Source organism: Nerophis lumbriciformis, linkage group LG10 (assembly GCF_033978685.3).
Source record: "Nerophis lumbriciformis linkage group LG10, RoL_Nlum_v2.1, whole genome shotgun sequence".
Lineage (NCBI taxonomy): Eukaryota > Metazoa > Chordata > Actinopteri > Syngnathiformes > Syngnathidae > Nerophis > Nerophis lumbriciformis.
In genome coordinates, this window is record NC_084557.2 from 47195677 (window position 1) to 47221057 (window position 25381).

The following is a 25381-nucleotide window of genomic DNA, read 5'->3' on the forward strand; positions in this document are numbered from 1 at the left end:
ATCTGTGCAGCACTGGATGAAAGATGCAATGGTCTGTCAGAAGCCCAGAAACTCACTGACCTTTTATACACACACATTAATTACAAACAAACATGTCACAGGTCAGGATTGGAACCTTGATTAGCCATTCAAACCTGTTTGTGTCAACTTTTGTGCATGTAATCAGATCAAAGTAAACTTTTGATCAGGGTCATTTGGGTACTTTCTTTTGTCATTTTGATTTAAAAAGAGTAAACACAGTTGGTTGCCAATAAATAGCTTCACACAACCATTACGCATGAGTGGAAGAAAGGTTTTTATGTTATCATTCATATTCTCTGAAGAATGGCCAAGAAATCATCAATTCTCCTAGGGTATGTAAACTTATGAGCACAACTGCAACATAGGAAAAACAGCCATCAGAAACAATGTATATATATGGTATAAGACAACTTAAAGCAACTCTTACTATTACTATTGTGTAGTATTCTTGCTTATTTATTTATATCACACCAGCTTGCATAAATGAAACCACTGTAGCACTTTTCACACTACATATATATATATATATATATATATATATATATATATATATATATATATACTGTACATGTGTGAATCTTGTTTGCTTTGTTTGTCCATGTGCTTTACATACTCCTATAGAACTGCATTAAATGACCATGTGTTGGCAACATTATGTGTAAAAAAAATTATCCCCATGTTTTTCATTGTTTGTGTTTGTGTTGCTCTAATCATAACGTGTTTAACATTCAGCTCTTCATAAAGAGTTCACAGAATATGAAAACATTCTTAAATGTGAAGTTAAAATATGACACTAACACTTGAATGCATAAATGTCACTTCATTTAATTTACTTTTTCATCACACTATCAGAGCATTTTTGTCAAGAATATGCTGTAATACTGTAAAATGAAATAAATATGTGAATAAAAACAATGTGTGGCGCAAGAAGGCTGTTCTTTATTTTGGCCAGCAGGGGGCAGGCAAGGAAATTATAACTGTCCTGACATGAGGGAAGGGGTTTTGCCCTGCAGTAAGTCTTAAAGGCACTTACAGAACGCTCTTGCTATTACATCTTAGCCAATATAGCTCCAGTAGATAATAAAATTGTTTGTAGTGACAATATTAAAATAATTACTTAAACATATGTTGTTGACGAAAACGAAATGTTGACTCAAGCAGGATTTAAGAAAACCGAAAGACTGCACCGAGGGTATAGTTTACGTCACCCAAATCCGGAAACGACAGTCGTACGTGGCCTTACTATCTTCGACCAGAGACGCAGCAGCTCCTCAAAATGGTAAGTTTTCTGCTTTAATAATATTCTAAATTGTGTTTTAATTGCTTAATTTAACGCCAAGGTACACCAGCAAACCACACAGTTGCTGTATTATCTGTCGTTTGGTTTAAAAAAAAAAAAAAAATGGGTGCTAGCTAGTGGAGTGACGTTAGCATGTCAATTTTCATTTCATTTTTTATTTATCTCCTTCATTAATGTGCATCTTTGATCGATAAACAATTATACCTCAATTAGACATTTACACACCAATGCCTGAGAAGGAGCAGGATGAAGAAAAATCTTGTATTTTCCTGCCCCCTTCAACATGATACGTAGTCTTACTTCATGGATATCATATAAACCAACAATTACATACAAATACAAACCCCGTTTCCATATGAGTTGGGAAATTGTGTTAGATGTAAATATAAACGGAATACAGTGATTTGCAAATCATTTTCAACCCATATTCAATTGAATGCACATATTTGATGTTTAAACTGATAGGCATTCTTTTTTTTTGATGCAAATAATCATTAATTTTAGAATTTGATGCCAGCAACACGTGACAAAGAAGTTGGGAAAGGTGGAAATAAATACTGATAAAGTTGAGGAATGCTCATCAAACACTTATGGAAAATTGGGAACAGATGGGTGCCATGATTGGGTATAAAAGTAGATTCCATGAAATACTCAGTCATTCACAAACAAGGATGGGGCGAGGGTCACCACTTTGTCAACAAATGCGTGAGCAAATTGTTGAACAGTTTAAGAAAAACCTTTCTCAACCAGCTATTGCGAGGAATTTAGGGATTTCACCATCTACGGTCCGTAATATCATCAAAGGGTTCAGAGAATCTGGAGAAATCACTGCACGTAAGCAGCTAAGCCCGTGACCTTCCATCCCTCAGACTGTACTGCAACAACAAGCAACATCAGTGTGTAAAGGATATCACCACATGGGCTCAGGAACACTTCAGAAACCCACTGTCAATAACTACAGTTGGCCGCTACATCTGTAAGTGCAAGTTAAAACTCTCCTATGCAAGGCGAAAACCGTTTATCAACAACACCCAGAAACGCCGTCGGCTTCGCTGGGCCTGAGCTCATCTAAGATGGACTGATACAAAGTGGAAAAGTGTTCTGTGGTCTGACGAGTCCACATTTCAAATTGTTTTTGGAAACTGTGGACGTCGTGTCCTTTGGACCAAAGAGGAAAAGAACCATCTGGATTGTTATAGGCGCAAAGTGTAAAAGCCAGCATGTGTGATGGTATGGGGGTGTATTAGTGCCCAAGACATGGGTAACTTACACATCTGTGAAGGCGCCATTAATGCTGAAAGGTACATACAGGTTTTGGAGCAACATATGTTGCTACGTTACCATGGACGCCCCTGCTTATTTCAGCAAGACAATGCCAAGCCACGTGTTACATCAAGGTGGCTTCATAGTAAAAGAGTGCGGGTACTAGACTGGCCTGCCTGTAGTCCAGACCTGTCTCCCATTGAAAATGTGTGGCGCATTATGAAGCCTAAAATAGCACAACGGAGACCCCCGGACTGTTGAACAACTTAAGCTGTACATCAAGCAAGAATGGGAAAGAATTCCACCTGAGAAGCTTCAAAAATGTGTCTCCTCAGTTCCCAAACGTTTATTGAGTGTTGTTAAAAGGAAAGGCCATGTAACACAGTGGTGAACATGCCCTTTCCCAACTACTTTGGCTTGTGTTTCAGCCATGAAATTCTAAGTTAATTTTTATTTGCAAAAAAAAATAAAGTTTATGAGTTTGAACATCAAATATGTTGTCTTTGTAGTGCATTCAATTGAATATGGGTTGAAAATGATTTGCCTGAAAAATATATTCCGTTTATATTTACATCTAACACAATTTCCCAACTCACATGGAAACGGGATTTGTATAATGAAAACAAACAAAAAACACAAGTGCAAAACTTCATGAGGTACAAACCGAACAAACAAAAAAAGTAATATACACCTCACGGGATGATACAAAACAAATACAAAACCAGGCAAAAAATAAGTACAATAATAAATATAAAGCTAAATGTAAACACTTACGCCTGTCCATATGATCTTATTGTTCTGTCTTTATATATTGTTTTCAATTGGAATATATTTTTACAGTCTTTTATCTCATTGTAAAGAGAATTCCATAGTTTAGCCCCCACCACTGATATACACATTTGTTTTAAAGTCGTCCTTGAATACTGATGTTAGAAATGACCCTTTCTTCTACGCTCTTCATTCTCAGAAGTGATGACAAATATTTTTTGTAAATTTGCTGGTAATGTTTTACTTTTAGCCTTAAACATGACACATAATGTCTGTAACTTTACTAGCTCCTGTCATTTCAATAAACCACAATTAATAAATAATATGTTAGTTAATAAGTAATCTACTTTATGAATAATCCTTATAGCTCTTTTCTGTAGTTGATACAATGCCTTTATGTTTAGTTTAGTTTATTAAGGATACCCATTAGTCTACACCGCAGTGGATACTATTCTTCCTGGGGTCCAGGCAAAGAACATCACACAATCACAAAAGAAAAGATTACAATGCAGTACAACATGATCAAATAATAAAATGTTGTAATACGAAAATAGCAACAACAAAGAACCAAAAAAAGCAATAAAAACATAATAATGTTCATACCAAAGATAAAAAGAGCAATATAATGTGTTTCCCCACACTTCCACACAGTAGCTGATATATGGCAATATACCGTATTTTCCGCACCATAAGGCGCCCTGCGTTATAAGCCGCGCCTTCAATGAACGGCATATTTCAAAACTTTGTCCACCTATAAGCCGCCCCGTGTTGTAAGCCGCATCTAACTGCGCTAAAGGAATGTCTAAAAAACAGTCAGATAGGTCAGTCAAACTTTAATAATATATTAAAACCAGCGTGATGTGGGCACGCATGGAATCGTATATCAACATGGACAGAGCTGCGTGAAAAAAGCCACCCGGCCTCTTCGCGTAAACTTAAACTTACCTTAACCACTCGCTCATCTTTTCTTCATCCATCCCTTCGAGTTAGCTTTTATGATGACGTCGGCTGGAAAGGTCTCTTTTGGCAAGGTCTTCCTTTTGAATATCACCATGGGTGGAAGTTTCTGGCCATTAGCATGGCAAGCTAGAACCACAGTGAAGGATGACTTCTCATTCCCTGTGGTGCGAATATTCACCGTACGTGCTCCCGTTGAATCCACAGTGCGGTTCACAGGAATATCAGTTGCTGTGAAATAGTAATCTGTGTGCGGATGGAGAGATTGCGTCTTTTCATGAACCGGATACCTGTCGTTTAGTAGGAGCCATTTTGTGGTCTTTACAGATGTAAACACACAAAGGAAATGAAACGGTAATATCCGCGCGCTTTTTCTTCTTCTACGCGGGCGGGTGGTTGCTTACAGTAGAAGAAGAAGCGCTTCCTGTTCTATGGGGGCGGGTGCTTACCTTGGCGGTTGCTTGCGTAGAAGAAGAAGCGCTTCCTGTTCTACCGGGAAAAGAGATGGCGGCTGTTTACCGAAGTTGCGAGACCGAAACTTTATGAAAATGAATCTTAATATTTATCCATATATAAAGCGCACCGGGTTATAAGGCGCACTGTCAGCTTTTGAGAACATTTGTGGTTTTTAGGTGCGCCTTATAGTGCGGAAAATCCGGTAAGTGCACAATACAATATACACATTGCCCTAAAATCTAACACATATTTTACCTTGTTTTTATATAAAAAATACTCTTAGACATCTTTTTCCGTACATGTGCAATATGAGATTTCCATGTCAGACCGTCATCCAGTATCACTCCTAAAAGTCTAAGTTCAGAAACCCTTTCAATATCAATTCCATCTATGGACAGTTTGACCGTTTCCTCCCTTTTCCTCTTAAAAAAATCATAAACTTTGTTTTCTTTACATTTAATGATAATTTATTGACATCAAACCATCTCTTAAGTTGAATCATTTCCTGTTCAATAATGTTTGATAACGCTTTTAAGTCATGTCCCGAACTATAAAAGTTGGTGTCGTCCACAAATTTCAATAACTTTGATACCTCACATATATATATATATATATATATATATATATATATATATTAGGGCTGCAACTAACGATTAATTTGATAATCGATTAATCTGTCGATTATTACTTCGATTAATAATCGGATAAAAGAGATAAACTACATTTCTATCCTTTCCAGTATTTTATTGGAAAAAAACAGCATACTGGCGCCATGTTCTTTCAACTTGCCAAATAAAACAAGGAAAATGTTACAAAAATGCACACTTTTGACACCCCTGCTATAGATAATAAAAAATTAAATCTGATAAATGTATGGATAAAAAGCAGAGCCTGACGACGCATGCGCATTAATCATAACTCTCTCGCTCTCTCTGTCTCTGCCCCTCCCTCACCAATGCTGCTGCACTCACAATTTGTTGTGTTTTTAACCCCTTCTTAACCCTGAACGTGCATTGAAAATACACGCAACCCTAACTCAAAATGCCGGACATTTGAGGCATTTAAGAAACACCACCCGACAGCCCCGCAAAAGATGACATGTCCGGTGAAAAGAGGACGTATGGTCAGGACCTAGTCCGGTGAAACCGATCGCTGCTAGTCCTCTTTTGCTAACATGCTAGCAGCTAACGGGCTACGTATAGACTGACCATACGTCCTCTTTTCACCGGACATGTCATCTTTTGCGGGGCTGTCAGGGCGGAGTTTCTTAAATGCCTCAAATGTCCGGCATTTTGAGTATTGTTTACACAACGTGCAGTACGCTACTTAATATGTCCGTGTGGAAGCTCCTTCGGTACACTTCCGCACCGAAACGAATATACAATCCCTCGATACAAATACACGTACCGTTACACCCCTAACATTTTGATTATTGTTTCTCAGCTGTTTGTAAATGTTGCAGTTTATAAATAAAAGTTTAAAAAAAACAAAAAACGTAGCCTCTGCGCATGCGTATATAGCATAGATCCAATGAATCGATGACTAAATTAATTGCCAACTATTTTTATAATCGATTTTAATCGATTTAATCGATTAGTTGTTGCAGCCCTAATATATATATATATATATATATATATATATATATATATATATATATATATATATATATATATATATATAATTAGTACAACACAACAAAGAGTGAACACAAAATGGTCAAATAGTACAGAATGCATACAGTGTATGATAGTGGAATATTCTATTATGTGCTGTATTTTTTCTGCAGGAACTTGAGGCGATGACGCGATACACCAGCCCGGTGAACCCGGCTGTGTTCCCCCACCTCACAGTGGTCCTGCTGGCCATCGGCATGTTCTTCACCGCCTGGTTCTTCGTGTATCCTTCACACTAAATCAACTATTCGTGGTGTGAGATGATAAGAAAAAAAAAAAGGATCATACAGTACGACGTATATTTCTTTGCAAATATTGATCAATTCTGAAAGCCATAACCAGAGGTGGGTAGTAACGTGCTACATTTACTCCGTTTTGATTGATTGATTGAAACTTTTATTAGTAGATTGCACAGTACAGGACATATTCCGTACAATTGACCACTAAATGGTAACACCCCAATAAGTGTTTCAATTTGTTTAAGTCGGGGTCCACTTAAATTGAATCATGATCGACGTGAATTCATCATCAGTGTGTGAATGTGTGTGTGAATGGGTGAATGTGGAAATAGTGTCAAAGCGCTTTGAGTTCCTTAAACAAAGGTAGAAAAGCGCTATACAAGTACAACACATTTACACATACCTGCCAACTACTCCGGTTTTCCCGTAATTAGTACGGTTTTCATCAACCTATTCCGGGTTACGGTTGCAGTGATAAAAAATACGGTTTTTCATTAATTAAAAAAAAAATTTAAAAAAAAGTTTTATTCACGAAATTGCGTAACAACAATGACAATCGACACTGCTTCCCGTAACTTCCTATCGAGCCATTCCGAATGCCATGCGCGAGGCTATTTATAGCACCGCTGCCAAGCACGAGGCACCAGTTGCCATTGTTTCCAAACGAGCGAACGATCATGGAATCAGCCGGAGAAAAATCGCAAACGAGTCTTAAACCGAAAAGAAAACTGCAGTCATTCCGTGAAGAATATTCAAAAGCCTATCCGGGAATAATTATCCGTTCCAAAAAGGGTGAAAACTACGCGAATTGCACCTTGTGCAGACAAGATTTTTCGATCGGACACGGAGGAATTAGCGATGTAAAAGACCACGTTGGGACAAAACAACACAAGTCTAATGCCGTTGCTAGCGATACAAGTGGAAAACTTTCAATGTTTTTTGGATTTTAGCCACAAAAAGGTAATGACACCAATGTTATCTATTGGAATTGTTTAGTACTGTTATACTGTTAAGTGTTTATACTATTTATGCTTTCAAGTCCAAGTTGAAGAAATCTTGTTAAATGTTGACAGCATAACTACCAAAATACAGAAGTATGTCCTTAATATTTTTGCAGTGCTATTTCTGTTGAAAAGTTAAAATGATTACATTAGAGATGTGATGTGCCACTTTTCAAGTGTCTGATGGCTTAAATTAATTTTCATTCATTTTTCATATTTTGAATTCTTTTGAAAGGCTTACAAAAAAACTACATTTGAATTGTAATTCCATTCTATTGACAGGACTATTAATTTTAATGAAGTTAGCTTACCATGTTTACAGTATGATAGAAATGTGAATTTTAGGCACAGAATATTTTTTACAATTGAACAAGGCAGTAGATTATACAAGCTTGGACAGAAAGTTAATAATGACACCAATTTCTTTTTAAATGGAATTGCTTAGTACTGTTTTACTATTTGTTTACTGTAAAAAGTGTTTATACTGTTTATACTTTCAATTAACAAATTGAAGTCTTGTGAAAGGTTGACAGGATAACTGGCATTAACTGTCAAAATAATTTCAAACTATTGAAGTTAGCTTACAGAATAAACATGTCAATCAACCCATATGATTTTTGCTGTAATATTTTTGTTTTGAAAAGTCACTGTGACTGATAGAAAAGTGATGGTTTTAGCAACATTTTAACCTGTCTGAATGCTAATAATCATTTTGCGTCGAGGGGCTAAGCCTGAACCCCCCACCAGGACTTTGTCCTGGACCTACCGGGGCCTGCGGCCCCTGGACCCTGGCTAATAGGTTTTTCTGATTTCAAAAGTTGGCAGGTATGCTATCATCATAATACAGTCATCACACAAGTTAATCATCAGAGTATATACATTGAATTATTTACATTATTTACAATCTGGGGTGTGGGATGTGGAGGGTTTGGTTGATATCAACACTTCAGTCATCAACAATGGACATTGAAACAGTGTAGGTCTGACTTGGTAGGATATGTACAGCAAGTAGTGGACATAGAGAGAGATCAGAAACCATAAGAACCAGTATATACATTTGATTTCATTACGGTATTTACAATCCGGGGAGGTGGGATGTGGAAGGGGGAGGGTGTTAGTTTAGGGTTGAAGTTGCCTGGAGGTGTTGTTTTAGTGCGGTTTTGAAGGAGGATAGAGATGCCCTTTCTTTTACACCTGTTGGGAGTGCATTCCATATTGATGTGGCATAGAAGGAGAATGAGTTAAGACCTTTGTTAGACGGGAATCTGGGTTTAACGTGGTTTGTGGAGCTCCCCCTGGTGTTGTGGTTATGGCGGTCATTTACGTTAAGGAAGTAGTTTGACATGTACTTCGGTATCAGGGAGGTGTAGCGGATTTTATAGACTAGGCTCAGTGCAAGTTGTTTTACTCTGTCCTCCACCCTGAGCCAGGCCACTTTGGAGAAGTGGGTAGGAGTGAGGTGTGATCTGGGGTGGAGGTCTAGAGGTAATCTGACTAGCTTGTTCTGGGATGTTTGTAGTTTAGATTTGAGGGTTTTGGAGGTGTTCCGGTACCAGGAGGTGCATGCGTAATCGAAAAATGGTTGAACGAGAGTTCCCGCTAGAATCTTCATGGTGCTTTTGTTGATCAGAGAGGAAATTCTGTAGAGAAATCTCGTTCGTTGGTTGACCTTTTCGATTACCTTGGTTGCTATTTTATCATAGGAAAGATTAGCCTCTAGAATGGAACCTAGGTAGGTGACCTCATCTTTCCTGGTGATAACAATGTCACCCACTTTAATAGTGAAGTCACTGACTTTCTTATGTCTCATGTTATTTATAAAACTCCTTTCACAGATAAAAGCACAAAGCGCTGTACAAAACATAGGTGACGTAAAACAACAATTCAATTTAAAACAGGGGTCTCAAACTCAATTTACCTGGGGGCCACTGGATGCAGAAACTGGGTAAGGTTGGGCCGCAAGAAAAGATTTCTTAAAAAAAAATGTAACATGACCTTTTTAATGAATTCACCTTCTTTGAATGGCTTTCCCGCCCTAGCAACCATCTCACTCACCATGTCGCTAGCTTTGACTGCTGCATCGCTCTTTTCGAAATCTTGTTGCCTCAGTAGACTGGTTTTAAAATTTGCAACCCGGTTCACTCTCTCATCTCCCTGGTATTTTGCATACTCCTCAGCATGTCTCGTTGTATAATGACGTTTCAAATTGTATTCCTTGTGCACCGCAACTTTCTCTGTATCAACTACAGAAAAGAGTTATAAGGATTTTTCAAAAAGTAGATTACTTAGAACACACTAACATATTATTTATTAATTGTGGTTTATTGAAATTACAGGAGCTAGTAAAGTTACAGACATTATGTGTCGTGTTTAAGGCTAAAAGTAAAACATTACCAGCAAATTTACAAAAAATATTTGTCATCACTTCTGAGAATGAAGAGCGTTGAAGAAAAGGTCATTTCCAACATCAGTATTCAAGGACGACTTTAAAACAAATGTGCATATCAGTGGTGGGGGTTAAACTATGGAATTTTCTTTACAATGAGATAAAAGACTGTAAAAATATATTCCAATTGAAAAAAATATATAAAGACAGAACAATAAGATCATATGGACAGCCATAAGTGTTTACATTTTGCTTTTTATTTATTATTTTACTTATTTTTTGCCTGGTTTTGTATTTGTTTTGTATCATCCCGTGAGGTGTATATTACTTATTTTGGTTTTTTTGTTTGCACTTCTTGTGTTTTTTTGTTTGTTTTCATTATATTTGGATGTAATTGTTGGTTTATATGATATCATTAAGTAAGACTACGTATTATGTTAAAGGGGGCGGAAAAATATAAGATTTGTCTTCATCCTGTTCCTTCTCAGGCATTGGTGTGTAAATGTATAATTGAATAATTGAGGTATAATTGTCTATCGATCAAAGATGCACATCAATGAAGGAGATAAATAAAAATGTTGGGGTGCCCCCTGTACTCAACAAAGAAATATTGCATCAAAAATCGTCTCTGTCTGCAGCCAACGGGGGTGGGGGAGCCTCGCCGTGGAGTTTACAGTTACGGTAGCACAATTAGCCCTGAATGGGCTAACATCACCACTAACGTGTTACACATATGATTCGCCCAGCGACTCTCTGTCGGAGTATCAGCGCTGGGGTCCAGTGCACCACACTTTTGTATTGTCGCTCGGTCCTTCGGCGGAGTGCTTTGGAAGCTACCGGACCGCGAGAGCGAGCAGGCGGGCGAGCGAGGGAGGCAGGGAGGGAGGGAGGAAGAGTGTGTGCGGGTGTTGTGGAAAAGCGGCAAAATGTTTCTCTGCTTGCATCACGCAAGTGACGTCAATGCATACTTGCCAACCTTGAGACCTCCGAATTCGGTAGATGGTGGGGGAGTGTTTTTGTAGCCCGGAAGAGTTAGGGCTGCAAAGGATTCTGGGTATTTGTTCTGTTGTGTTTAGGTGCAGATGTTCTCCCGAAATGTGTTTGTCATTCTTGTTTGGTGTGGGTTCACAGTGTGGTCGCATATTTGTAACAGTGTAAAAATATAATAACATAAAACACGACCACCCTCAGTGTGACATGTATGGCTGTTCCTCAAGTATGTCTTGCAATAACTTGCGTGTGTCTGCAGACGCCTCATATGACATATGTCTGGGCCGGCACGCTGGAGAAAAAGATTATGCAGTGACAGTATCTAGAGGACACTAAAGGCAGTAGTGATGGGATCGGCAGTTCTTTTGACTGTACTGAATCACTAGAATCAGTTCCTTAAATTGATTCGTTCACCGAATCACTTCTGCAGCAGCAGTTCTGTGGGCAGGTCGGCGAATCATGAGTCAGTCAGTAACAGATTCCCCAGCGGCAGATCTCGGTGTGTGTCAGTTCGCGAACGACACAAGCCCTCAGCACCCAATGAACGACACGCACAGTGACTGAACGAGAGCTTCAATGTGACGTCATCCTCCGCGACACAGTCAGTTCTCTGTGTCAGTAGGTTCGCGAGTCCTGTTGTTAAATATGTTTTATTGCACTGAAATGAAAATAAGAAATGAATAAAAGTGGGAAATAAAAAAAATAGTTATAGCCTACTAAAATGCTTGCAATCAACAGTTAAATAAATAGACCTCGTTTGTTTAGTGCAAAAGCAAATATTAAATTAAGAAACCCTTAACAAATGCCAACATAAAACCTAAATGTTCTGTAGCAAAGAAAATGTAAACTTAAATATGCAAACAAAAAGAAAATAAATACCTTCAAAATAAAACAAATAAATTAAGAGCCAGAAATGCCAACATAAAAACTAAATGTTCTGTAGCCTACGTTTAAAAATATAACAAAGAAAATATTAACTTAAATGTGCAAACAAAAAGAAAATAAATAGGCTACCTTAAATAAAACAAAACAAATATTAAACCAAGTGCCAGAAAAGCCAACATTAAAACTAAATGTTCTGTAGCTTACATTTAAAAATATAAAAATGGAAATATCAACTTAAATATGCAATAAAAAAGAAAATAAATAGCTTAAATAATATAAAAATCAAGATAAATAATAGCCTATGTATATGTACATACATTAGTTATTATTTTTATTTTAAATCTTCTCAAACAGCCTGCCCTACACTTTACACGCCCCTCCCCCTCGCGTCGCTGCTGCTCAGCCTTGCCCTGCACTGACTTTCTTTCTGTCTCCTCTACTCTCATAACTTTATGTGTTGAGATAATGTGTGTGTTTGTTTTCATGTGGCTTGAGTCAACATTAGCCGTTAGCTTGGAGAATGAATGGAGAACGGATGCCAATGGCATGAAACATATCCCCGCGACGGGAGGAGAATCACTCGCGGCATTGGGGCAAGCAGAGCAGAGAGCGAGAGCGTTTTCGTTCACTGAGTGATTCATGTCGTTAATCCGCGGTGAACGAATCGTTCGCTCAGTCCCTCCCCCCGTCCCCATGATGAGTAGCTGGCTGCGTCGTTCGCCGACGTCACAGAATGCGCCAGTTCCACTCATACCGGCATGGTCGCGGCGTAGCTCAACTGAACTGAGAAAGGAACGAATCAGTTCATGAAGTGATTCGGTTCAGTACGTTCACTCAAAAGATTGGTTCGTTCGAACGAATCGTTCGCGAACGACACAACATTAAAAGGCAGGGCCATCACGGCACGCCCTCGATTTTGTCGAGAGCCTTAAACCACACCGTGATTGGTAGATTCCTTCAGCTCCGCACATAACGTTGTCAAGCGCCATTGATTTAAAACTCGCGGGCCGCACTAACATTAAACGGTCATATTAAGGTGGGGGCCGCAAAATAACGTCTTGCGGGCCGCAATTGGCCCGCGGGCCGCGTGTTTGAGACCCCTGCCTTAAAATGAGTATATTCTCACTAATAACAAGTGCACTTTTCTTGGTAGAAAAAAAAGAGACCTTTTTGCTCAAATATGTTATATATATACATATATATATATATATATATATATATATATATACATACATAAGATATTCTTAAATTAAGTAAATGCTAGTGCCATTATCTTGACATAATGATATGCGCTCGGCATCATGATTTTTTTTTTTCATGCTTGAAATAAGAAATGATGACTTTAAAAAAGCAGTTTTATACTTGTGAGTGTTGATGACACAGCTTTGCAACACTTGATATTCTAGTTTCAAGCATGTTTTACTCAAGATAGGTCATCAAATCTCAGCAACAAGCTGTAATATCTTACTGAGATAATTTAGGACCAAAACCCTTAAAACAAGTAAAACACTCTAACATAAAATCTGCTTAGTGAGAAGAATTATCTTATCAGACAGAAAATAAGCAAATATCACCCTTATTTGACATATTTCATCTTACTTAGATTTCAGTTTTTGCAGTGTATGTGATATAAATGTTGCACTACATGTTATACCTTGCTGTTGTAAAAAGATAAACGAAACACCACGTCACTGACTTCACCTCGGGGAAAATAATAAAACAGCTGTTTATTCATTTAATCTATTAATAAAGTTTGACTGACCTATCTGACTGATTTGTTGACATTCCCTTTAGCGCAGCTCCATCTAATGGATGCATAACGTAACCCCAGCCTCTACTGTAGCGTCTATTCTATGCGCCTTATAATGCGGTGCGCCTTATATATGAACAAAGTTTTAAAAAATGCCATTCATTGAAGGTGCGCCTTATAGTGCGGAAACTACGGTAGATGTTTTTTTTTACTGTAGGTAGAGAAAATGAATAACATTAAAGGGGTGGGCCAAAGAAAAGGCAAACAAAATACATACAGTTGGGTGCAGGGACCCCATATATATAAATAAATAAATAGATAAAAGAAACACTTGAATTTCAGTGTTCATTTATTTACACATATACACACACGCATAACACTCATCTACTCATTGTTGAGTTAAGGGTTGAATTGTCCATCCTTGTTCTATTCTCTGTCACTATTTCAGAACACACACATTATACAAATATACATTATAAAATCAATAAGAAAACGGGAGCTCTAATTTGGGAGTCTGAATTAGGATCAGAAGTTCCTATATAAACATTGCGCACTCACGTCGCCTTTTTGTATTGATTACTGCAGCTGTGCACTGGATTCATTCACAAATACAAACTACAACTCACAAACACTTTAGAGTTAGGCTCCACCATCAGAATGTGTACTTAAACTTATAAAGATCACATGGATATTATTCAGTGAGTTGATTCACCAAAACTAACCTGTTATACAGGAGGAAAAAGCACACAGGACGTTTCAATTGTTCACAGACTGGTCGCTCTCATCAGAATGACAAGACACTTCCGGTATGCAGGTGATAGCATTCAATTGGGAGGAAACGCCCTACTGCCCCCTACTGACCAATGTGAATACTGATAAATGTGTAATGACAGCTCCAAAAACGAATTCAAACCACAAAATAAAATAAATAAATCAACACAAAAATGTGACACATTATGGGTGGGTCACATATGCATGTACAGTAGATGGCAGTATTGTCCTGTTTAAAAGTGTCACAACATTGCTGTTTACGGCAGACGAACTGCTTTACGGTAGACGAAAACTTGACTGCTGTTGTTGTGTGTTGTTACCGCGCTGGGAGGACGTTAATGAAACTGCCTAACAATAAACCCACATAAGAAACCAAGAACTCGCCCTCGATCATTAGCTGTTTATATTGTGGGAAAGCGGACGTGTGAACAGGCTGTCAACACGTCACTCAGGTCCGCATGGAGCTGGAGGGGGCGTGGCCTCCAGCTCGGCCTGAATTTCGGGAGATTTTCTGGAGAAAATTTGTCCCGGGAGGTTTTCGGGAGAGGCGCTGAATTTCGGGAGTCTCCCGGAAAATCCGGGAGGGTTGGCAAGTATGTTGTAGGGTGTCCTAAGCTAAATGACATTTAATAGTACCATTTGTACACTCTGTGACATTAACATTTATATAATACATGCTATGAATGCCGTTAAATGTAGCAAGCTACTTTTGCAGTGTAGCTTGCTACAATTCTCTAGGAATAGCTTCCCCTGTAGCTTAGCTACAATTAGGGATGATGTTCGAAATCGGTTGTTTGATAAGAAAAGAACCGATTCCATGGACTCAAATCCCTTTTTGAGAACCGGTTCCCGTTATCGAGGCCACTATAGTAAAGAAAAAGAGTTGGTTCTTTATTCGAATCCCTTCTCACGTACAGGAAATGTCCTGTGGGACCTGCAATGTTATGCCCATTTGATTGTAGACTCTTACTGACACCTTGTGGCGATATGAAAATACTACGCGTCATTAGTTTGGGCACTTCCGGGTTGAGACAATTGAGAAGTAGACAAGTTGTGTTAGCTCTTACAAGCCTTGGAAAAGATAAGTCTGTAAGTAAACTGTTTAACTTGTTTATGTAACTAAATATTAAGGTGGAAAGTGGTTAAGTTTGATACTAAGATGTTTATTGAAAAACGATTTTTGTGCACTGTTTCAATGGATGTTTTGAGGACTTAAAATGGCTGCCAGTCCATCGAAATAGTTTCAACACTCAGAAGTATTTGTTTGATGATAGTACTGTATATTTGTGTGAAGCTAATATTTACATATTGTGTATTACATTTCAGTATGTTAATTGAATCACATAGCTTATACATTTGTCATTGTGTGTATTTCAGTTAAAAAACCAAAAATAACAGTCCAGTGCAAGACAAAAGTAAAGATAGGAAAAGACAAAGCAAGATCAACAACAATAAAGAGCCTAAATGGATTAATCTGCTTTGGATTGTTTGTTAGCTGTCTGCCAAGCTGTATAACCTCAACACGTATAGTGAGGGCAGAACAGGCAATATGCAATTATTGCCAGGTTTCGCTCTCATGTAAGGGGGGAAGAATTGTTGATTGATGACTGTGGTGTTCTTAGTGTCATAGTGTGTGTAGTTAGTATGTTCCAATAGCAGCAGAAGTGCACTTTTTGGAGTGCTGTGTTATTTTCAGTTTTGTGCCCAAGGGACTGATTTTATTTAACACTATATTATTATTTATACACCTATAGTAGAGATGCGCGGTTTGCGGGCACAACCGCGGAGTCCGCGGATTATCCGCGGATCGGGCGGATGAAATTAAAAAAAATTAGATTTTATCCGCAGGTCGGGTCGGGTGGTTGAAATAAAAAAAAATTTGATTTTAAATAGATTCAGGCGGGTGGCAGTTAAACCAATTGGAAAATATATATACATAGTTAAATGTTGTTACCCACATACGAAAAACGAGCAGGCACCTGCAGCATATGCCACAACAGAAGAAAAAAAAAAGAAGAGATGGACACTTTTACGGAGCGGAGAGGACGCCTCGCCGGGGTCCGGGACCGAGGCCCCTTCCCCCGAGAGGGCCCCACCGGGAGCCGTAGCTGAGGCGATCCGCGAGAAGGGCCCGACGCACGTCCAGGGTCACCACCGCACCGACACCCCGCCTCGTCCGCCTTCGCCCCGGCCGGCATCACGCGCAGCAGGTAAGCTGCTTACCTGCTGCGCGTAACGCCGGCCGGGGGCTCGTAACAGGGGTCACTCCGCGCGCTCCGCCCGCGCAGCTTACCTGCCCGCCACCCCTGTTGCCGGGGGCGCGTAACAGGGGTCACTCCGCGCGCAGTGCGCTCACGAAAGGGGTGGGGCTCACCCTGGTTGATATAGACAGCAGGACGGTGGCCATGGAAGTCGGAACCCGCTAAGGAGTGTGTAACAACCCACCTGCCGAATCAACTAGCCCTGAAAATGGATGGCGCTGGAGCGTCAGGCCCATATACCCGGCCGTCGCCGGCAGCGAGATGCGCTTGGAGGTGCGCTCAGCGCGGCTCCCATATGATTGCGCACTGGTGTGCGTCTGGGCCGTGACAGCGTGGCACGCGAATGTCTGTGCTGCATTGGATCAGTCTCCTTTCTTTAACAGGCAAAAGCTTTATAACCTCACTAATGCCTTGCATCGTCTATATTAGATATATAACAACGGGCGGGTGCGGTTCTGATCAAATGTTACATCGGGTGGATGGCGGATGGTTGACGACTTTCTGATGCGGTTGCGGATGAAATAATTGCCTATCCGCGCATCTCTAACCTATAGTGATCACAGAGACAGGTTGTTTTTGTGTTACTGTATATATTTGTTTTTCTGAAAAATCCCACTTAATATACTTTGGGTAACAACAGTCAATATATTTTTTTTTTTATGGGGGTAACAGTCAATATTTATTTATTTATTTTATTTTTTTCTTATAAAATAAAAGTGAGCTTTTGTTAAACCAAATATTGTGTTTTTTTCCATATACAACAACCTATCTGGATTCGATAAGAGAATCTATAAGGAATCGGTTCGATAAGAGGATTCGATAATGGGCTCGAACTCGATAATTTCTTATCAAACATCATCCCTAGCTCCAATTAATTGAGAGTAACTTGTATCTTAGCTAACTACATTTTCCAGGTCACTTGCCCATCACTGGTTTTTAAGTGAGATCAGCCTTGACTTCAGCTTCATCAGCTATGAGGTGACGTCAACGAAATACACCAGAGACGTCTACAAGGAGTTGCTCATCTCCCTGGTGGCGTCGCTTTTTATGGGCTTTGGTGTGCTCTTCTTGCTCCTTTGGGTTGGCATCTATGTATGAAGGTGCGTTATAGCGCGACAATAAACAATTTGGAATGTATTATTTTCATGTTTGGGTGCAGCTAATTTGCCTATGTTGTCATTTCAGGGTCGCTGACTTTGAAGATGACACATTCCAACAGGACAAAACACACACGTACGCACACACACCTGGCTTTTGCATTTGATTGGGTGTACTGACAATATTTTGGACTGTTTTCACAATAAAAGAGGGGTTTGTACAACTTAAATAATTTTCATTTGTTTAAGACGTTTGATGCAACACTCGCATACATCTACAAACCCCGTTTCCATATGAGATGGGAAATTGTGTTAGATGTAAATATAAACGGAATACAATGATTTGCAAATCCTTTTCAACCCATATTCAGTTAAATGCACTACAAAGACAACATATTTGATGTTCAAACTCAAACTTTATTTTTTTTTGCAAATAATTAACTTAGAATTTCATGGCTGCAACACGTGCCAAAGTAGTTGGGAAAGGGCATGTTCACCACTGTGTTACATGGCCTTTCCTTTTAACAACACTCACTCAGTAAACGTTTGGGAACTGAGGAGACACATTTTTTAAGCTTCTCAGGTGGAATTCTTTCCCATTCTTGCTTGATGTACAGCTTAAGTTGTTCAACAGTCCGGGGGTCTCCGTTGTGCTATTTTAGGCTTCATAATGCGCCACACATTTTCAATGGGAGACAGGTCTGGACTACAGGCAGGCCAGTCTAGTACCCACACTCTTTTACTATGAAGCCACGTTGATGTAACACGTGGCTTGGCATTGTCTTGCTGAAATAAGCAGGGGCGTCCATGGTAAGGTTACTTGGATGGCAACATATGTTGCTCCAAAACCTGTGTGTACCTTTCAGCATTAATGGCGCCTTCACAGATGTGTAAGTTACCCATGTCTTGGCCACTAATACACCCCCATACCATCACAGATGCTGGCTTTTCAACTTTGCGCCTATAACAATCTGGATGGTTCTTTTCCTCTTTGGTCCGGAGGACACGACGTCCACAGTTTCCAAAAACAATTTGAAATGTGGACTCGTCAGACCACAGAACACTTTTCCACTTTGCATCAGTCCATCTTAGATGAGCTCAGGCCCAGCGAAGCCGACGGCGTTTCTGGGTGTTGTTGATAAAGGGTTTTTGCCTTGCATAGGAGAGTTTTAACTTGCACTTACAGATGTAGCGACCAACTGTAGTTACTGACAGTGGGTTTCTGAAGTGTTCCTGAGCCCATGTGGTGATATCCTTTACACACTGATGTCGCTTGTTGATGGAGTACAGCCTGAGGGATCGAAGGTCACGGGCTTAGCTGCTTACGTGCAGTAATTTCTCCAGATTCTCTGAACCCTTTGATGATATTACAGACCGTAGATGGTGAAATCCCTCAATTCCTTGCAATAGCTGGTTGAGAAAGGTTTTTCTCAAACTGTTCAACAATTTGCTCACGCATTTGTTGACAAAGTGGTGACCCTCGCCCCATCCTTGTTTGTGAATGACTGAGCATTTCATGGAATCTACTTTTATACCCAATCATGGCACCCACCTGTTCCCAATTAGCCTGCACACCTGTGGGATGTTCCAAATAAGTGTTTGATGAGCATTCCTCAACTTTATCAGTATTTATTGCCACCTTTCCCAACTTCTTTGTCACGTGTTGCTGGCATCAAATTCTAAAGTTAATGATTATGAGTTTGAACATCAAATATGTTGTCTTTGTAGCATATTCAACTGAATATGGGTTGAAAAGGATTTGCAAATCATTGTATTCCGTTTATATTTACATCAAACACAATTTCCCAACTCATATGGAAACGGGGCTTGTAATTAAATTATGTTCCAGATTTAAGAACTAGACATGGACGTGCGCAGCAACAAGAAGGTTATTTCTAACACTGAGACAGCTATTTATGGCGTGGCTCCTAAAACCTTCAATCCCCTGATTAATCATTGCGTTAAAAATAGATCGTCTGTTTCACCTTGTCTGCGGGATAATACAGAGTAGCCTAGTGATGGATTACAACAGGATTAGAAAAAGTTTGTTTAATAATACAAATAAAACAACATGAAATAACAATTCTCGCTGACAGGATCATGGACTTACATTGTAGTCATCATTGGTGTCATGTAAACAGCTCATACTGTATAAGCATTACATAAGGATTAAGGACACAACAGGGTTCTTCATAAGCGTGACAAACATGCTGTATTATACATAAAGCATATTCAAAGAGTATGCTTTATATATATATATATATATATAATGTGTGTAAGTATATAAAAAGTGGAATAAAAAAGCAAACCGGTGTAATTTAATAAGGGGGACAAAAATGTTGACACTAGTAAAGCTGAGGGCAGACTTTTTATTTTTTATTTTAAAGAAATCTATTGTAGTACTGGTTTTGAAAATATACAAATTCAAGATTTCCTCTGACAACATTTGATTTTTCAGTGTGCGGCCCTCAGTAGAAAATGTGTGGACCCCCCTGTCTTGGAGAGTACCACAAAGGCCACCTAGATTACCCCGCTCAATCCTGATTAACACAATATCCCAGGTTTAGATTGCCTGTCAGTGGAAAGCTTTCAAGCATCTGCCCTCTTGCCAGTAGTAAACAAGTAGTGTCCTGTAGGGGTGTAACGGTACGTGTATTTGTATTGAACCGTTTCGGTACGGGGGTTCCGGTTAGGTTCGGAAGTGTACCGAACGAGTTTCCACACGGACATATTAAGTGGCGTAACGTACGTTGTGTAAACAATGCACACCGAGGCACAACACACGGCGTGCTAGAAGCTAACGTGCTACGACAGACTGACCATACGTCCTCTTTTCACCGGACATGTCCTCTTTTGCGGAGCTGTCAGGGCGGTGTTTCTTAAATGCCTCAAATGTCCGGCATTTTGAGTTAGGGTCGCGTGTATTTTCAATGTACGTTCAGGGTTAAGAAGGGGTTAAAAACAAAACAAATTGTGTGCGCGCAGCAGCATTGGTGAGGGAGGGGCAGAGACAGAGAGAGAGAGAGAGGTATGATAAACGCGCATGCGTCGCCAGGCTCTGCTTTTTATCCATACATTTATCACATTTAATGTTTTATTATCTATAGCAGGGGTGTCAAAAGTGTGCCATTTGCGGCCCAGAGCTAATGTTTTAAAGGCCCACGGCACATTCTAAAAATACTATTAAAATAAACAAAAACATAACAAAAGTGAAATAAAAAAGCTTAAAGGTTAAATGTAATTTAGAAAAAGTTGCAATGTTGACTAATAAAACAAAGCTGTTTTTCTTTCTTTTAAACTGTCATTGCTCAAAACATAATATTGAATCAAAATCAATGTTATTATGAATTATTGACCTATCCAAGGTTCCCATTACTTCACATCAAATATTACACTGAGAAAATATTTTTGGTGGAAGATTTTGCAAATTTGGTAAATAAATAACCATCCATCCATCCATCTTCTTCCGCTTATCCGAGGTCAGGTCGCGGGGGCAGCAGCCTAAGCAGGGAAGCCCAGACTTCCCTCTCCCCAGCCACTTCGTCCAGCTCCTCCCGGGTGATCCCGAGGTGTTCCCAGGCCAGCCGGGAGACATAGTCTTCCCAACGTGTCCTGGGTCTTCCCCGTGGCCTCCTACCGGTCGGACGTGCCCTAAACACCTCCCTAGGGAGGCGTTCGGGTGGCATCCTGACCAGGTGCCTGAACCACCTCATCTGGATCCTCTCCATGTGGAGGAGCAGCGGCTTTACTTTGAGTTCCTCCCGGATGACAGAGCTTCTCACCCTATCTCTAAGGGAGAGCCCCGCCACCCGGCGAAGGAAACTCATTTCGGCCGCTTGTACCCGTGATCTTGTCCTTTCGGTCATAACCCAAAGCTCATGACCATAGGTGAGGATGGGAACGTAGATCGACCGGTATATTGAGAGCTTTGCCTTCCGGCTCAGCTCCTTCTTCACCACAACGGATCGATACAGCGTCCGCATTACTGAAGACACAGCCTGTCGATCTCACCATCCACTCTTCCCTCACTCGTGAACAAGATTCCTAGGTACTTGAACTCCTCCACTTGGGGCAAGGGTCTCCTCCCCAACCCGGAGATGACACTCCACCCTTTTCCGGGCGAGAACCATGGACTCGGACTTGGAGGTGCTGATTCTCATCCCAGTCGCTTCACACTCGGCTGCGAACCGATCCAGTGAGAGCTGAAGATCCTGGCCGGATGAAGCCATCAGGACCACATCATCTGCAAAAAGCAGAGACCTAATCCTGCAGCCACCAAACCGGATCCCCTCAACGCCTTGACTGCGCCTAGAAATTCTGTCCATAAAAGTTATGAACAGAATCGGTGACAAAGGGCAGCCTTGGCGGAGTTCAACCCTCACTGGAAATGTGTCCGACTTACCGCCGGCAATGTGGACCAAGCTCTGACACTGATCATGCAGGGAGCGGACCGCCACAATAAGACAGTCCGATACCCCATACTCTCTGAGCACTCCCTACAGAACTTCCCGAGGGACACGGTGGAATGCCTTCTCCGAACCGTGACCTCTAAACCGAGGTATGTACCGAACTGAAATTTTTGTGTACCGTTACACCCATAGTGTCCTGTCATTAATGTCAAAACAATGGGAGTATTCCCTAAAGAGCTTAAGCCCTGATTCTCCATGGTTTTGGCCTCTTGAAGTATCTTTTATTAGGTTGATTAGTTTATGAATGAACTGAAGCAACTGAAATGTAAAAAGGCTTTGAATGTAGAGGAATCTGCTACATCAATGCTCACCTACCACCTGAAGGCATTTGTTCCTTAGCAGTTAAAGGGGAACATTATCACCAGACCTATGTAAGCGTCAATATATACCTTGATGTTGCAGAAAAAAAGACCATATATTTTTTTAACCGATTTCCGAACTCTAAATGGGTGATTTTTGGCAAATTAAACGTCTTTCTATTATTCGCTCTCGGAGCGATGACGTCACAACGTGACGCAATCCGCCATTTTCTCAAACACCGAGTCAAATCAGCTGTTATTTTCCGTTTTTTCGACTGTTTTCCGTACCTTGGAGACATCATGCCTCGTCGGTGTGTTGTCGGAGGGTGTAACAACACGAACAGGGACGGATTCAAGTTGCACCAGTGGCTCAAAGATGCGAAAGTGGCAAGAAATTGGACGTTTGTTCCGCACACTTTACCCACGAAAGCTATGCTACGACAGAGATGGCAAGAATGTGTGGATATTGTCGGAGGCAGATATTTATATATATCCGTATTTAAGTGTTACTTCTTTTCATTTCATAATCATATTACAAAACAGCTAGTGTTTTTCTTCCAATTGTGGTCTTTTGGTTGTCTGCAATGACTGTGAGCTTAAACCTTGAGTGAGGAATGTAAGAAAGAGAGATACTCTTTTCTCTTATCTAGCCTTATGTCCAGGTGCGGAGGACAATGGGCATGTGTTTTGGCTGGAGGGACAAGACTGCGAGGGTGGGAGGAAGAGAGACTTAAGAGGGGAGAGGGTAAATTGGACGTTTGTTCCGCACACTTTACCGACGAAAGCTATGCTACGACAGAGATGGCAAGAATGTGTGGATATCCTGCGACACTCAAAGCAGATGCATTTCCAACGATAAAGTCAAAGAAATCTGCCGGAGTGTGTGAGCAATTCAGGGACAAAGGACCTCGCTAGCACGGCAAGCAATGGCGGCAGTTTGTTCCCACAGACGAGCGAGCTAAACCCCCTGGATGTCTTGGCTCACACCGTCCCTTATGCCACCGAAGCTGATCAAGAGAAGAATATCGACCCTAGCTTCCCTGGCCTGCTGACATCAACTCCAAAACTGGACAGATCAGCTTTCAAGAAAAGAGAGCGGATGAGGGTATGTCTACAGAATATATTAATTGATGAAAATTGGGCTGTCTGCCCTCTCAAAGTGCATGTTTTTGCTAAATGTATTTCATATGCTGTAAACCTAGTTCATAGTTGTTAGTTTCCTTTAATGCCAAACAAACACATACCAATCGTTGGTTAGAAGGCGATCGCCGAATTCGTCCTCGCTTTCTCCCGTGTCGCTGGCTGTCGTGTCGTTTTCGTCGGTTTCGCTTGCATACGGTTCAAACCGATATGGCTCGATAGCTTCAGTTTCTTCTTCAATTTCGTTTTCGCTACCTGCCTCCACACTACAACCATCCGTTTCAATACATGCGTAATCTGTTGAATCGCTTAAGCCGCTGAAATCCGAGTCTGAATCCGAGCTAATGTCGCTATAGCTTGCTGTTCTATGCGCCATGTTTGTTTGTGTTGGCATCACTATGTGACGTCACAGGAAAATGGACGGGTGTATATAACGATGGTTAAAATCAGGCACTTTGAAACTTTTTTTTAGGGATATTGCGTGATGGGTAAAATTTTGAAAAAAACTTTGAAAAATAAAATAAGCCACTGGGAACTGATTTTTAATGGTTTTAACCCTTCTGAAATTGTGATAATGTTCCCCTTTAATGAAAATGCATTCTACTGACGAGCTTTGGCAAAGGCATCGCGCAGCCAAAGAGAGTCCATATAGAGCCTCGGGTCTCCCATGTACTCTGCTGTGCGTTTGTAGAAGTAGTAATACAAAACTGCCACTGTAAGCAAAAAGACACTTGCTAAACAGAGAAAGTATTTGAACGTGAAATAAAAATGTTTTTTTGACAAATGAATCACCTGTCCTCTGGAACACAAAGAGAGCTTGGAGGCCGTCTGTCCAAACAAAGCGATTAGATTCTCTCCATCTTAGATTCTATCAAAAAGGAAAGCCTTTGGTAAACAGTTGTGTTTTTCAGAGATTGTTGCAGACACATGCTGTATGGCATACCAACACCCAGCTGTGGAGGCAGATGCTGAGGGTCAGGTACAGGGCGGAGAACAACAGCAGGGCCCTGAACCGCTCCAGGAGCAGGGACATCAGGCCTACCTGGAACACGTAGGTGTTGAACATCATCAGCAGGATGATGATCACGTTGAACAAGATGGCGATGTCCTGGATGCTGCAAACAAGAGATTTTTCATGAGGATACACAGCACATAACAAAACCTTCACATTTTCATTACAGTAAATGTAATCTAAAACAAAATCAGATGTGCGCAAGTATTCACAGCATTTGTTCAGTGCATTGTTGATGCACATTTTGAATACAATGCTGCAAGCTTGGTACACCTATCTTTGGCAGTTTTACCCATTCCTCTTTTCAGTACCTCTCAAGCTCCATCAGATAAGATGGGGAGTGTTTTGTTTTTTTATCCAGAATGTCTCTGTACTAGAGATGCGCGGATAGGCAATTATTTCATCCGCAACCGCATCAGAAAGTCGTCAACCATCCGCCATCCACCCGATATAACATTTGATCAGAACCGCACCCGCCCGCACCCGCCCGTTGTTATATATCTAATATAGACGATGCAAGGCATTAGTGAGGTTATAAAGCTTTTGCCTGTTAAAGAAAGGAGACTGATCCAATGCAGCACAGACATTCGCGTGCCACGCTGTCACGACCCAGACGCACACCAGTGCGCAATCATATGGGAGC

General features: G+C 40.5%; 2 protein-coding genes across 8 annotated transcripts in view; one reads left to right on the plus strand and one right to left on the minus strand.

The window, feature by feature from the left end:
• tmem138 (transmembrane protein 138) overlaps nt 1-25381 on the minus strand; it is a 45358-nt gene that overhangs the window by 13970 nt on the left and 6007 nt on the right. For 6 of the 7 annotated variants that reach the window (XM_061969536.2, XM_072913978.1, XM_072913981.1 and 3 more), the window contains 3 exons: nt 24670-24841; nt 24519-24594; nt 23837-24439 (listed from right to left, as the gene is read on the minus strand). In XM_061969536.2, the coding sequence (XP_061825520.1) occupies nt 24327-24439; nt 24519-24594; nt 24670-24841 (361 nt within the window). In that variant the 3' untranslated portion in view covers nt 23837-24326. Of the gene's footprint in view, nt 1-23836; nt 24440-24518; nt 24595-24669; nt 24842-25381 lie in introns of those variants that run through there. The other variant, XM_072913982.1, reaches the window with a different exon arrangement.
• On the plus strand, nt 1142-18051 carry tmem258 (transmembrane protein 258). Its single transcript, XM_061969257.2, has 4 exons — nt 1142-1300; nt 6552-6661; nt 17693-17821; nt 17907-18051. Exons 1-3 carry the CDS (start codon nt 1298-1300, stop codon nt 17817-17819), a joined length of 240 nt encoding a protein of 79 aa, XP_061825241.1. The 5' UTR covers nt 1142-1297; the 3' UTR covers nt 17820-17821; nt 17907-18051.

Excerpts from the sequence above, each read along its gene's own strand:
- tmem258 (XM_061969257.2), top strand. Across the intron at positions 6,662-17,692 it reads TTCACCGCCTGGTTCTTCGT|CTATGAGGTGACGTCAACGA; the intron begins GTATCCTTCACA and ends CAGCTTCATCAG.